Consider the following 15,137-nt stretch of genomic DNA (forward strand, 5'->3'; position numbering starts at 1 on the left):
TGTGTGAGGAAACAGTCCCATGGGGACATTTTTTGGATGGGAAGAATTCAGGCAGCAGAACTGTTCAAACTAAACAAGGCAAGTGTGAGTGCTTAGCAGATTTGTAGCGGTGGTGGTTGTAGGTGCTTTAAAATACACATGCAAAAGGAGAAACCCATTCCCTACCGACCAACAGGCATGGGGCAGAAAGAAGGTGATGCACGTTATACAAGGAGCACAGGTAAAGACCAATCAGCTTTTGCAAACATGGCGCCCTCTTAGTACATTTTGGACTACAACTCCCAGGTTGGCAAAGGTTGCATTAAATACACCAGTTCACAAATGCAGAAATGCCACACCCTTAACACAAGCCTCTTTTCAGTCTCTTTAACACAAAATTCAACAAACAACCATAAGTTGGTCAATCAATAAAGATTGGCTTATGTACATATGAGGTGGAGCAAACAACTGCTGCTTGGAAGCGTAGATATGAAGGCACCTGCGAGGAAGGCACAAAGCCTATGTGGAACAATTTTAAAATGAGATGGAAGAGACAATGATGTTTATATACTAAATACAGTTGTATGGGAGGATGCACTGAAAACAAAAAGGTATTGACTTCAGAACTCTCTTGTTCGTATTTTGAGTTTTGATAGCTGCAGCTGTTCTTTTCTCTGCTTATCCTGCTCTTCTGTTAGCCACTCAAGTATCCCTTTGCTAAAAGGTGGGAGAGAAAAGCGACGCATTTCCCTTGTTCAGTATAGCTACAGGCAAAACACAGAAATAACTGGCCAGATTCAAGTATACCCAAGAAGCAATGATTTCCTTTGACTGATAAGTCTTGAAAAATAGGCTCAAATTGGGGGCGCTTCAGGGCAGAGAAATATTGGCCACTGTCAGGAGTGCCTAAACTAGCGTTCCACAACATTGATTCCGCAGAAGGCAGTGATGGCCACCAATTGAATGTGATTAGAGACAAATTCACAGAGGCGGCTATTGATGGCTACTAGCCACAATGCCTCTATGCTCTGCCTGCTGTCAAAGGCGGGAAGGCTTCTGAATACCAGCTGGTGGAAACCAAAGGTGGGTAGAGTGCTTTTGTATTTGAGTCCCGCTTGCATCAGGTTGGCCACTTTGAGAACAGGATGCTGGAGTAGATGGGTCACTGACCTGATCCAGCAGTCTCTTCCTATGCTCTTAATCTCATGCCCTCCAGCTGCTTTGGACTACAACACCCATCAGCCCCAGCTGGCAGGGCTCAGTTGATTTAAGCTCTAGTCCACAACGGCTAGAAGATGCATCATCATGGAAAGCTGCCTACAAACCACTCTGCTAAGGTTGCAGTACAGACCTGCCTACCAACTACAGTGGTACCTCAGATTACAGACGCTTCAGGTTACAGACTCCGCTAACCCAGAAATAGTACCTCAGGTTAAGAACTTTGCTTCAGGATGAGAACAGAAATTGTGCTCCGGCGGCACAGCGGCAGCAGGAGGCCCCATTAGCTAAAGTGGTGCTTCAGGTTAAGAACAGTTTCAGGTTAAGAACGGACCTCCGGAACGAATAAAGTTCTTAACCCAAGGTACCACTGTACTTTTATTGGTGGGTCACACGTCTATGCCACCACCACCCCAGCCCACAGTGAAATGCCAAAAACCCTCCTAGTTGTCACTGCATCCACATGTCTAACATCCAGGTTGCTGCTAGGAGGGCCACAAGGTACTGTTCATGGAGACTGAATTGGTGACAGGTTTTTCAGTTACTGATCCCTACACTATAGATAGATGAAAAGGATAGGTTCCTACTCTGGACTTAGAAACTGGCCTACCTGGACTTACCTGCCTTGGATCCAGATAGCAAACAGAAACACATGGGCTCATTGTGGCTGGGTGGAGGCAGTCTCAACAGGAACCATGCTCTCCCCATGATTTGCATGGACAGGGTCTTCTATGTTTGCACACAAGAAATCAAGTCCACCTTGCACTAAGGGTCAAATATCAGGTCTGTTTCCACTTACTGCTGATGGTGGTAAACAATTACATTCTTCCACCCACCCCCAATTCTGAGCCATATATTGGTATGGGCATAAATAGAACCTGTCACACAGACACCTGGTTTTAAGTGTCTCATGGAGTTCCCCACATAGATACGTGCAGAGTCACTTAGTTTTTGTAACTTTAAAATACCTTGCTTTGGGAAATGTAGTGGCATCCCTTCACTGGACCACTGGACTGTCTCAGAGAAAACACAGCTTATTATTCTACCTACTTAGACTACTGAAAGCAAGTTTGCCTTAAAGAAAAAGTCTTAACACTACTTTTAAAAGGTTTAGGTCTCCAGAGGCAGGAATGAGGAATCTGTTGCCTTCCAAACGTTGTTGGGCTACAACTCCCATCATCCCCAACTATGCTGATTGAAGCTGATGAGTCCAACTACATCTGGAAGGGCAGATTCCCTATCCCTAAACTCGGGGTGGGGGTGGGGGGACAGAGGAGAGATGTGGAGGTGCAGCCACCAAGTAGGTCTGCAAGAGTACGGCAGAGTCATGGTTTGGCACATAGATGCTGCAATAAGAAACTATTCCTTGTTCATCTTAAAAGATTACAGCAGGACAAAAGGGCAGGGGAGGACCAATATAGACTTTCCCATGACTGTACGCCTTTCAATGAGAAACGGGGTCATCAGTCACCAATCCCAAACCTCTGCTCATGGAAGCCTGCTTGCACCTTTACCTTACTGCCCATGGTTCCTTGTGGAGTGTTGGAAATATCATTAGGAACTATGACAACCAGGAGGCGGGGGGGGGGGCATGGTTGCCTCTACAAACAGATGGGAAGAACAGTGATAGGAAGCAGCTAAGCAGCTCAGCGGCTTTTGCAATCTTCAGAGGAAAGTATCACTCATGGGGTGGGGTGGGGGGACAGACCAGCAACATGATGTTGATAGTGGTGGACAATCATTCACAGCTGCTCAAGTGTTTAAAAGAGCAAAAAAGGCAGCCAATCCATTCCAATCCTTTACTTGAAAACACAACTTTCCATGCAGAGTTGTTCAGATTTAACTGCTGATGTTCTGAGCTAGCTCCCCAGGCCTTCTCCTAGCCACAGGGGGAGGAAAAGCTTTTTTTTTGTTTCTCTTTTTGCTACTGGACAGTTATTTCAACCAACAATGTGTTCTCACTTGAACATTACAGTAAATGAGTCCTATGCAAGAGAACTTCTAACACAAAAAAACCAAAAACTCTGTACACAACTTTACAAACATATTAACATATAAATAACAGAAAGCTTCCAAGCAGGAGAGCTTCCCCAGTAGTCTTTTTTTTTGCTTCAGACGTTTTCTTTTTTTAACACTGGAAGGGAAGAGTCAGTCCCTTTCCTCAAGCATCACAGGGATTGGTTTGTCTTTCCAAATATAAAAAAAAAATTTCTCCTCTCTCTCTCTCCTTTTTGTCAGTGCCTCTGGCTTCAAGTGAGCAGTTCGTGCAAAGTGGGCACCTCCTCCTTAACCTTCTGGGAAGGTGCCCTGTGGGGCTAAGGCCTCAGCCAGCTGGTCATCGTTCTGGTCCAAGCTCTTGCTGGAAGACTCGCTTCTTCTCCCGACAGTGCTTCTTGTGGGCCGGCCAGTCTTTCTGCTGGCACTGCGAGCCGCAGTACCGTGCGACCTGGCACCGCCCACAGATGTTAAATTCACGTAACTGGAGAGAGGAGTACGGGACAAAAATCAGTATCCCTTTTCAAGGCCCCTAGAGAAAGAAAACCATCCCCCACAAAAGCAAGCCAACCAAAAGGGTCCTAAGGTGGCCAGTCCCAGGGCAATCTTTGTAGGAACTAAAGCAGGCCTGGTCAGGATCTGGGTAGAACAGCCTGGGAACCCTACAAAAATGCTGCCTTGGTTTTCATTGTGGATAAAATATTATCCAGCCCCCACTGGTGCACTTCTCTTGTTTATGAACCTGAAGGTCTCATTATGAGTATCATCTTCTTTTTCTCCACCCCCACCCAATCTTAGACATTCTGAATTCAATGGGAATGAGTAAACATGTACAGGACTGCACTCTCAATTTCTTTCCCTCATGGTCTACAACAAGGATAGGGAACTGTGCCACCCGCCACCTCCACCTCCTGCACTGGCCAGGCTGGCTGGGGCTGAGGGAGTTTCGAGCTGCAGTTCCCCACCCCTGGGTTTATAACTATGGCTTTGGAACATAGAGCACTACCTGACACCAAATCAGACTAGTATGGCCCAGTTCAGTGTACCACCTATGTTGCACAGAAGAAGTGCTCCAAAGTTTTGAGCAGGGATCTTTCGCAGCTCTAGCAAGAGACTGAACCTGGGACTCAAAACCGATGCTCTCCTGCTGAGTTGGAGACCCTTCTATATTCACAGACCTATTTACATATTTTCCTCCACAAAAGCATCCAAAACTGTCATCAAAGGAACAGATTCCCTTTGTACAGGTTATCTTTTCGGGTGACTTCTATCCATCCTTCTATACAACAAAGTTACTTCAGTGAGGTTTAAAACCAGAGCTGTTCATTCTGATCTTGTTTCCCCATGACCCTGTCCTAAGAAAAAGTGGGCTAGGAAAAGAGGGGTTTGGCCTATGGGCAACACTGACTTTTCCACACCGAGAGGTAGGGTGAAGTTATCCAAATAGAATGGTAGCACAAAGTCAGTTGTACTTCACAGAACACCATTGAGAGAGACACGTGTCTGAAGCTTGGAAGCCGCTGGCCAGGATAACTATTTAGGCTAAAAACGGTGCAGTGAAATTCCTTGCAGGGGGTGCAAAGAACACACTAGCTGTGCCTAAGGACTTTTGATTTTTTAAAAAGAAGCAACCACACTGAAGAGGGTGAACTTGCAGCAGCCAGCCTAGAACAAGGACGGTCTTATCCATGACTTGCTTCTGGTTTTGAACGCACCTGTTTCTCAATCACTGTGCAGGGAGGGTAGTGACATTCATAGTATGTGCACGAACTCTCCTCTTCTTCCACAACATCCCCATTAGCGTTATAATAGCGTGTCACATTCAGCACCGGAAACTGTTCCTCTATGGGGTCTGTGGGAAGCTGCTGGATCGCCAGCCAGTATAAGCTTTGTTCCCTTCAAGAAAAAACAGCAAATTAAATATTTCCGCAGCAAGCTTGTGCTGCACCGTTGCAACATGTTAAAACTCCAACCCTCTCAAAGCAGAGAGTTGACAGTAGCCACAATCACAACATACCTTTAAAGTACTCTGATACAGCCTTAAACAGATATGTCCTCCCCTAAAGAATTATGGAAACTTTAGCTTGTTAAGGGTGCTGAAAGTTGTTATAAGGCCCCTGTTCTCGCTAGCAGGCATACAATTACCATAGTAGTTTAACAACTGATTCCTCATTCAGGGGAATTCCTGAGAATTGTTGCTGCGTGAGTAGAATAAATAACCTAGGATGGGAGACATATCCTCCCCTCTATGGCCAGGTCAGAGAGAACTTAGCACCACAGTTTCTTCAGATGCAAAGAAACACACATAAAAAAAATCATCAAGGGGTTATGCCAAAAAACAAGTTCTGGGGTTGTTTGACTTCCAGCCCCTTTTGTCCCTCTTGCCTGTGATATTGTTGTTGAGAATTTACCTTTGTTTACTAGAGATTTCTTCGGCTTTGGGCCTCCATCCCCATGGAACCAATCGCAGGTTGTCTAGACGATTGTCCACTGTCACTGCATTCAGATGCACGACTTGAAAGCCAGGGGCGATGCCCCCCCTATGCCTCTCCCTGAAAGAGAAGACGAGCCACCTGCAATTCCTGAAAGGAAGCATTCAGATGCTTCTTGTTGCTTGGACTCCTATAATACATCATGGGATGCCCTTGAAAGGCAGTATGGAAACTCCAACACGCTCAAAGAGCTGCTACCAGGGTTCTAACCAGAGCAGGTCACTGGAGACAACACATCTCAAAAGAGCTTAACAAGCTTACTTTGACTTCAAGGTGCTGGGTCTGAAAATTTAAAACCTTACACGGCTTAGGACCCAAGGCATAAAGGACACCCACCCCCCTGTCCAGTTCTTAAGATCTTCTGCTGATGACCTTCTGCAGGCATACCTGCAATTAGAGATACAGTGGTACCTTGGGTTAAGAACTTAATTCGTTCCGGAGGTCCGTTCTTAACCTGAAACTGTTCTTAACCTGAAGCACCACTTTAGCTAATGGGGCCTCCTGCTGCCACCGCACCGCTGCTGAATGATTTCTGTTCTCATCCTGAAGCAACGTTCTTAACCCAAGGTACTATTTCTGGGTTAGCGGAGTCTGTAACCTGAAGCGTCTGTAACCCAAGGTACCACTGTAAATTGGGTGGTGATCAGGGGAAATGCCTTAGAAATACACCTGGCATCTTCTAGGTAGCAGGCAAATTCTTTTTTCTTTTAAGTCAACCAAGCTGTTAAAGGGAAAGGATTGTAGCTCAGCAGTAGAGTCTCTCGATATTGGAACCCTGGCTTCAAGTTGTGGGTAGCCCTGTGGCACTTGGATGGGTTGGAGCATTTTGCATGCAGAAGGTCCCATGTTCAATCTCCAGGATTTCCAAGTAGGACCAGGAATGTCCCCTGCCTGAAACCCAGGAAAGCTGCTGCTGCTGTCAGTCAGTCAGTCAGTCAGCATAGACAGCACAGAGCTAGATGGATCAACCTAGATCTAAATACATGGCAGTTTTGCATGTTCAAATTATAGAGAGAAAAAGGGAGGGGGTAAAGATACTTTAACACACAACACAGCCCACTTTCCTTTTACATGGTGGCTCAGTTTGTACATCACAGTATACCTTAGCTAATGGTTTACTGTGAATGTATTTGTCTCCCCTCTGACCCTACTAGAAGAAAACAAACCATGATCCCTTGGGTTTAGAAGATGTGTCCAAAGTAGGGACTATGGTTTGTTTCACCTCCAACAAATCAGAATCAGAAAGCTAAAATCACAATCAGATCACAAGCAAATCACAATCAGAAAGCTACCATTGCACTGTGGAGAGCGTGTTAACTTATGGTCTGTGTGTGTGGTTTGGGAGCTGCATGGCCAGGGAAAAAACAATGCTATCCAGGGTTGTAAAGACTGCAGAGAAAATTATTGGGTGCATTCTTCCCACCTTAGATCAAATCTATGCTGCCAGGTGCCATAAGAAAGCGGCAGAGATAGCGCAGGATAGTACGCACCCTGGAAATGATCTCTTTCAGCTTCTGCCTTCTGGAAGAAGGTATAGGGTTATAAAGGCCAGGACTAGCTGCCTGAGAAACAGTTTCTACGCAAATGCAATTCTGGTTCTAAACGCAGCATAAGGGGTCTTTATAGTATAGTGTATTTTAAAATGGGGTTTCAGAGTTTTTAGGTGTTTTTGAATGTTTTATGTAGTTTTATGTAGTTTTTCAATTTCATTGTTCTGCATGGGACAATGACAATAAAGATATCGTATCGTAAAAAGAAACATTGGCTACACACTGTGGGTTGTCAGGAGAAAAGCAAACCACAACCCCTGGTTTGGACACAATGCTAAGACAGGGATTGTGGTTTCTTTCTTCCCACCATGAATGGGGAGAGGTAAGACAGACGCTATCTGCTCATGCACAGCAAACCACGGCTTATGGCTTACCCTGACACGTGAGAGTTGCCATTATAGTGTCCATCTCCAAAGACTATGCATACACATGCCTCAGCAGTCTGGAAACCTGCAGTTATGTTATCCCCTGCATAATGATACCTACCACAGTAACTCGTGCAGCAGGCGTCCAAAGCCTCTTCCTCGGTTTTTGTCAAACGCAAAGGCAAATATTCTAGCACCATTTCCATCTGCGTCGACCTCCATTCGAGCCTGGCCAAAGACAGAGAACACATCTATTCATACTTTTTGTTTAAAATATTTGTATGCTCATCTAATCATCATAGCAGCTTCAAATACAAAACACAGTAAAATGTAAGTACAACTATTAATGGACAGAAACGTAACAGTCATTAAAACAGAAAACTGCAACCCAAGTAACAGAAATGTTAAAAAACAAATAAATGGCAAAATATTAAACATTTGGGTTAATAAAAGTTTTCTCTTGTCACATAAAAGATATTAAATGATGGTGCTATGCAAATTATGACTAGGGAAAATGTTTCAGAAAAAGGGTGCTACCAGACAAGGGACTCTGTTCCCAGTCAACAAACATCTGAAGGCAGAGGTACTCTGAGTAGAGCCTCTAAAGTTCAAAATCAGTCAGGTCTATATCAGACGAGAGAAAGTGGGTCAATAATGGACATGGGAAATGTCAGATGAGATGCATGCTCTGCCCCAGGAACCCAGTTTCTGTGCTTGAGTCACTCTGTGGTGAGTTAACAGACACTCTATATAAGATCAGAGCCTTCTTGTTCAGTGAGCCTGAGGATATATATAAACCATGTCGAGTCTCTAATTTTTCCCCAGACACCTCAAAAGCTTGTGCAGAACCTGTTGATATCAGGTAAATGAATGGGTGAAAGTGTAATGTCAGTGTATTTCAAATCGGCCCCTTTTCCAAGATCAATACATTTTTTATTAAGCTCTGCAAAATCCAATCTAAAAATACATGAAGCCTATATAAAAGAAAATTCATTCTAAAGTAAAGCAACTCCTGATTCTGCAAGTGAAGGACAACTTGCCTGGCTATCCTACTTCAGAGAACAGTTTGAGTCTTTGGAGAACTTGGTACTTTTCATACAAGTCCTTTCCCAAATCCAGATGTCTGGATCGGGCTGAGTCTTTTTATGACCCACATGCTGTTTCAAGGGAAAATGCCTCCTCTTCTCTCTCTGCCAACTTATTCAGATAGTCATTACTGTATATGAGACCACTGGCTTTCATGAGTTTGCTTAAAGCAGGTTCATTATACAGTCAACCTGCCTGTTTTTGATCTACCCTAATTACTGGCCATGTCAGGTCAGGGTTCATATGGAGAGCCACAGGTTCCCCATCCCTGATCAAGAGGAATAATAGCTGACATGTGGTCCTCCCAATGCTCTTCAGCCATTGAATATGCTAACTGGACCTGATGGGAGTTTGAGTTCAACACTTGGAATGTGGAAATAAGGTAGATAACATGGTTCTTACCTCAAAAGAGTAACTCTCCACAAGTGGAATGTCTTGCTCGTCAATCAGTGTGTACTTTGTCTAGAATAAAAAAGGAAGGGTAATTAAATACTTTATAGTGCGGATACTTTTCCAATACCTAGCAAGGCACTCTTCATTAATTTCAGCAAACCAACAATTTAAGCTACTCCAGGGCACATCTTACACTGAAAAGAGAAGTTTTACACCTTAAATAAGTCATTAATCTGACTGGGCATACTTCGCACACTTGTCTAAACCAGGGGAAAGCTGCTCCAGGGTTAGCCTTGAGCATTCTGGGATCTCTACCTACCATTGTGTCCACAAGCCTTCTGGGAAGTCCAAATGCCAGAAAGGGGTGTATTGCCTTTCTCTTGCCTTTGGAAGTAGGACAGGAGAGGAAGAAAGAACTGTAAAATGCAAGTTCTTGCTCAGAGACCAAAATCTGCAACTGAGAGGGGCAGCTCTGGCCCAATATAGATTATACCACACAAATCAGTTAGCCTTTAATGGGCAGTTTTGTGTTTCAGTTTTTGCTATAACAGATTAACATACAAAACTTAACCCAAACAACCTGTAAAGCAAGACATTGGACCAAATATTGGTACACATCCTTTGTGGTCCATGCTTATTCCAAAAAACAAAAACAGAAAAGCACAACAACAAAAGAAAGTTACAACAAATATGTATCAATAAATATGTATCAAATCTGCACAAGAAAATAGGAAGCTACTTAGGATCAGGTCAGACTATAAATCTGTCAGCATCACCTAGTCTAACCAGTAGGCACACTCCAAAGCAGAAAGAAACCTCTCAGAACACTTGCTATGTAACCCTTTGAAACTGCAGATGCCACCTCCATGTGCTCTGCCAGTGAGCTATGGGCCCCTTTATAGCCTGAATGCGGAGGATATAAAAAGAAAGAAATCTCCCCATTTGAGGTCCACCAGCGGGAAGTGCTCCACAGAACAGCTCATTACCCCTCTACAGGGATAGATGCAAAGAGAGTAAAAAAGAGAAAAGGGACCTCTAAACTAAAACCAGCCTCCCGTATCCTTCTATCTTTAATAATACTAATAATGGGCTCATAGAACCACAATGAACCCAGTGACGTCACAGAGGGGTCCTGTGTGACGTAACGGAGCAGGTCAGACGCGCGAGGGGGCGGTAATGTGATAGAGGAAGGGGCGCGGGTCTCCCAACACAGAACACGCGCGGGCACGGAAACACACGCACACCGCATACAGACGCGCAAATGCTACTTCTCCCACTCCGCCCCGCCCTACGGGGCCCCACGCTTACCTTGCCGGCCACCCGGCCGAGCCGCACGATGCCCAGCTTGAAGTCGGTCATGGCCTTGGCCTGGCAGGGAGCGGAGAGGAGGGGGGAAAGGGGAAAGAGGGAGGAGGAGGAGGGGAGGAAGAGGCGCAGGCCGGAGGGAGACCCCGATGCCACGCGCCGCCGCCTCGCGCACGCCTCGGGCAGGAGGATGGGGAGCGGGGGGCGGGGCAGCGCGCACCGCCGGCGCCGCCGCTGATGCTGCCGCTCTCTTCTTCTGCCGCCGCCACCAACTCCTCCCCCCTCCCCCACCAATATGAAGCCGCGGCCCGCCAATCAGCGCGCGAGCCGCGTCGCCGCGTCATTTCTACCCGCCCGAGGGCCGCCCGGCGCGACCGAGCGCAGCCGCGGCGCCGCGTCACGTGTCCGGCGGCGGCGGCCGATGACGCACATCGCACTCGCGGGAATTCTCTCTCTCTCTCTCTCCCGTCCGGCGAATGGGCACGACTGAGCACGCGAGGAGAACCTCCCTCCTCCGCCTTTTAAAGGGCACGTCCCATATATATATATATATATAGAGAGAGAGAGAGAGAGAGATTATTTGCGAGGTGGGGTACCCCATATTAGTGCGCGTTTAATATATTTATTATTATTATTATTTGGTTTCCCAAGGATCTATTTTTTTATTCAAAATTATAACAAGACATATTATCCAAAAACATATCATCCTTGTCCCCCCCCCATTTTTCCTCCCCCCCCTCCCACACCAAACCCACCCACCCTCAGTTCCAGTCCTTTGGTTTCATGCTGTTTTCTGCATGTCACAAAGTTGCATAGATCCTCAAACTATTTAGCTGATTATTATCAATAAAAAGTTTGTGAATGTTTATTCAAAACCTGCCAAGGAGTCCAGTTCGCTTTGTTGCGTCTTCAGATACTTTGTAAAGGGTTCCCATTCATCCTTAAAGTCACAGTTATCCTTGTCCCATAGCTTATATGTCAGTTTTGCCAGTTCTGCATAGTCCATCAATTTTTCTTGCCATGATTCTTTAGTTGGGGTTTCTTCATTCTTCCATCCTTGTGCTACCAGAACTCTCACGGCTGTTATCGCATACATGAAGATGTTTTTCAACTTCTTTGGCAGGTCTTTCCCTACAATCCCCAACAAAAATGCCTCGGGTTTTTAAACAAATGTTAAATGGAACATTTTCTTCAATTTGTTTTATATCATTTTCCAAAATTTTTAAATTACCTTACAATCCCACCACATATGATAAAATGTCCCCTCCTTTTCCTTACACTTCCAACATATATTTGAACTAGTTTTGTACATTTTCCCTAACTGCACTGGTGTTGTATACCATCTGTACATCATCTTCATGTAATTCTCCTTCAATAGGGAACAATCTGTAAATTTTAAGTCAGTTTTCCATAATTTAACCCAATCTTCCATCATAATGTTGTGACCTACATCTTGTGCCCATTTAATCATAACTGATTTTACCTCTTCATCTTTCGTCTCCCATTCTAATAGTATGCTGTATGCGGCCTTCAGTAGTTTCACTTTCCCTTCAATCACTTCCGTTTGAAACCTAGATCTAGTACAGTGGTGCCCCGCAAGACGAACGCCTCGCGAGACGAAAAACTCGCTAGACGAAAGGGTTTTCCGTTTTTTGAGGTGCTTCGCAAGACGAATTTCCCTATGGGCTTGCTTCGCAAGACAAAAACGTCTTGCAAGTTTGTTTCCTTTTTCGTAAAACCGTTAATACCCAGGGTGCATTGCTGGAAGAGGTGCAGTTGCGACTTGACTTCGAGGAGCAACACATAGCACGCGGTGTGGTAGCCTTTTCTGAGGTTTTTGAGGACTTTGCTGATTTTTGAAGCTTTTCCAAAACTTACTTTGCAGCTGTTTGGTAAGTTAAACTTTTAAAACTTTTTTGGGGGTTTTTGGATTTTGGGTTGGGGTGTTTAGAATTCAAGGACTTGGTGTTGGGGAGAGGTTTGCAAGAATCTGGGAGCTTGTGTGGTTTTTTTCTGCATTTTTATGATTTTCTGTGACCATTGGGCCATGTTGGGGGTTTTTTGAAAAAAAATTCTGGGTTTGAATTTCTGTGTGCTGGGTGGCTGGGGGGACAGTTCAGGAGGGGTTTGCAAGAATCTGGGAGCTTATGTGGTTTTTTTTTTTTGAATTTTTATGATTTTCTGTGACCATTGGGCCATGTTGTTGTTTTTTTGAAAAAAAGTTCTGGGTTTTGAATTTCTGTGTGCTGGGTGGCTGGGGGAACAGTTCAGGAGGGGTTTGCAAGAATCTGGGAGCTTGTGTGTAGTTTTTTTGAATTTTTATGGTTTTCTGTGACCATTGGGCCATGTTGGTTTTTTTCAAAAAAAAGTTCTGGGTTTTGAATTTCTGTGCTGGGTGGCTGGGGGGACAGTTCAGGAGGGGTTTGCAAGAATCTGGGAGCTTATGTGGGTTTTTTTTGAATTTTTATGATTTTCTGTGACCATTGGGCCATGTTGTTGTTTTTTTGAAAAAAAGTTCTGGGTTTTGAATTTCTGTGTGCTGGGTGGCTGGGGGGACAGTTCAGGAGGGGTTTGCAAGAATCTGGGAGCTTGTGTGGGGTTTTTTAAAAATTTTTTATGGTTTTCTGTGACCATTGAGCCATGTTGGTTTTTTTTGAAAAAAGTTCTGGGTTTTGAATTTCTGTGCTGGGTGGCTGGGGGGACAGCTGGGGAGGGGTTTGCAAGAATCTGGAAGCTTGTGTGGGGTTTTTTTTTTTTTGAATTTTTATGGTTTTCTGTGACCATTGGGCCATGTTATTTTTTTTCGAAAAAAAGTTCTGGGTTTGAATTTCTGTGTGCTTGGTGGATGGGGGAACAGCTGGGGAGGGGTTTGCAAGAATCTGGGAGCTTGTGTGGTTTTTTAAAAAAAGTTATGGTTTTCTGTGACCATTGGACCATGTTGTTGTTTTTCCGAAAAAAAGTTCTGGGTTTGAATTTCTGTGTGCTGGGTGGATGGGGGAACAGTTGGGGAGGGGTTTGCCACAGTTGGGGAGGGGCTGGGGAAACAGTTGAGGTTCTTGAAGACTTTGGTGGTTTTTAAAGCTTTCCCAAAACTTCTTTTGCAGCCATTTGAGGATTTTGAAGACTTTGATGATTTGCAGTCATTTCGTAAGTTAAACTTTTAAAACTTTTTTGGGCTTTCTGGATTTTGGGTTGGGTGTTTGGAATTCAAGGACTTGGTTCTGGGTTTGAATTGCTGATTCCCCCCCCCCCCGAGTTTACGAAGGTAAGAGCTGTGCTGCCATGGGACCCAAGAAGACTGCTGCTGCTGCGGAGGCCGGCGAGAGGAAGAAGGAGAAAGTGACGCTGGAAATGAAGAAGGAGATCATCTGGAAGCACGACGGTGGAATGCGTGTGACAGACCTCGCCAGGGAGTACGGCAGGAACCCATCGACCATCGGGACCATCCTGAAGATGAGGGAGAAGATCCTTGCGACCGATGCAGCCAAGGGAGGTCACCAGGATCGTGAAGAACCGCCCAGCTGTTCTGGAGGAGGTAGAGAAGTTGCTCCTCATCTAGATAGAAGAGAAGCAGCGTGCAGGGGACACAGTGACTGAGGCCGTCATTTGTGAGAAGGCCAAGGCCTTGCACGCAGACCTCATCCGGGAACAGCCAGGAACCTCAGGCGAGCCAGAAGTCTTCAAGGCAAGCAGAGGCTGGTTTGACCGGTTCAAGGCAAGATCTGGAATCCACAGCGTGGTCAGGCATGGAGAGGTTGCCAGTTCTGATGTTCCTGCGGCTGAAGACTTTGCAGCGGAGTTCCTGGAGGTTGTGAAGACGGAGGGCTACGTTCCACAGAGGGTCTTCAACTGCGACGAGACCGGGCTGTTTTGGAAGAGGATGCCCAAAAGGACTTTCATCACACAGGAGGAGGCCAAGTTGCCTGGCCACAAGCCCATGAAGGACCGTCTGACCCTGCTCTTCTGTGCCAACGCAAGCAGCGACCTGAAGATCAAGCCCCTGCTGGTGTACCACTTGGAGAACCCACGGGCCTTCAAGAAACACAAGGTCGACAAGGAGCGGCTGAGTGTCACGTGGCGACCCAACAGCAAGGCTTGGGTCACACGTGTGCTGTTTATGGACTGGGTCAATCTTGCTTTTGGCCCTGCTGTCAAACAGTACCTGCTGGACAACGACCTGCCGCTGAAGGCTTTGCTTCTGATGGACAATGCTCCTGCTCATCCTAAAGGCCTTGAGGTGGACTTGTTGGAGGAGTTCAGCTTCATCAGAATCATGTTCCTGCCGCCTAACACCACGCCACTGCTCCAGCCGATGGATCAGCAGGTCATCGCCAATTTCAAAAAACTCTACACCAAGGAGCTTTTCAGGCGATGCTTCGAGGTGACTGATTGCACCACCATCACCCTGCGGGAATTCTGGAAGGACCACTTCGACATTGTCACCTGCTTGAAGATGATCACCATGGCCTGGAACGGGATCAGCCAGAGAAATTTGAATTGCGCTTGGCGCAGCCTGTGGCCGGACTGTGTGGCACCAAGTGACTCTGATGCACCAGAGTCAACAGTGGTGCAGGACATTGTTGCCTTGGGGAGGACCATGGGCCTGGAGGTCACAGAGGAGGACGTCAGCGAGCTGGTGGAGGAGCACGACCACAAGCTGACCACCCAGGAGCTGGTTGAACTGCAGGCAGAGGTTGCGCAGGAGCAGGCCTCGCTGGAAGAGGAGGAAGCAACTGAGGAACGGCCGTCCTCCA

General features: G+C 45.9%; 1 protein-coding gene across 1 annotated transcript; it reads right to left on the reverse strand.

The window, feature by feature from the left end:
- Window positions 1-2,982: 2,982 nt before the first annotated feature.
- Window positions 2,983-10,662, reverse strand: ZMYND19 (zinc finger MYND-type containing 19). Its single transcript, XM_082208065.1, has 6 exons — window positions 10,387-10,662; window positions 9,088-9,147; window positions 7,721-7,827; window positions 5,604-5,744; window positions 4,908-5,088; window positions 2,983-3,676 (listed from the first exon to the last, which is right to left on the reverse strand). Exons 1-6 carry the CDS (start codon window positions 10,435-10,437, stop codon window positions 3,533-3,535), a joined length of 684 nt encoding a protein of 227 aa, XP_082064191.1. The 5' UTR covers window positions 10,438-10,662; the 3' UTR covers window positions 2,983-3,532.
- Window positions 10,663-15,137: the final 4,475 nt, after the last annotated feature.

Source organism: Podarcis vaucheri, assembly GCF_965113315.1.
Source record: "Podarcis vaucheri genome assembly, chromosome: Z".
Classification (NCBI taxonomy): Eukaryota; Metazoa; Chordata; class Lepidosauria; order Squamata; family Lacertidae; genus Podarcis; species Podarcis vaucheri.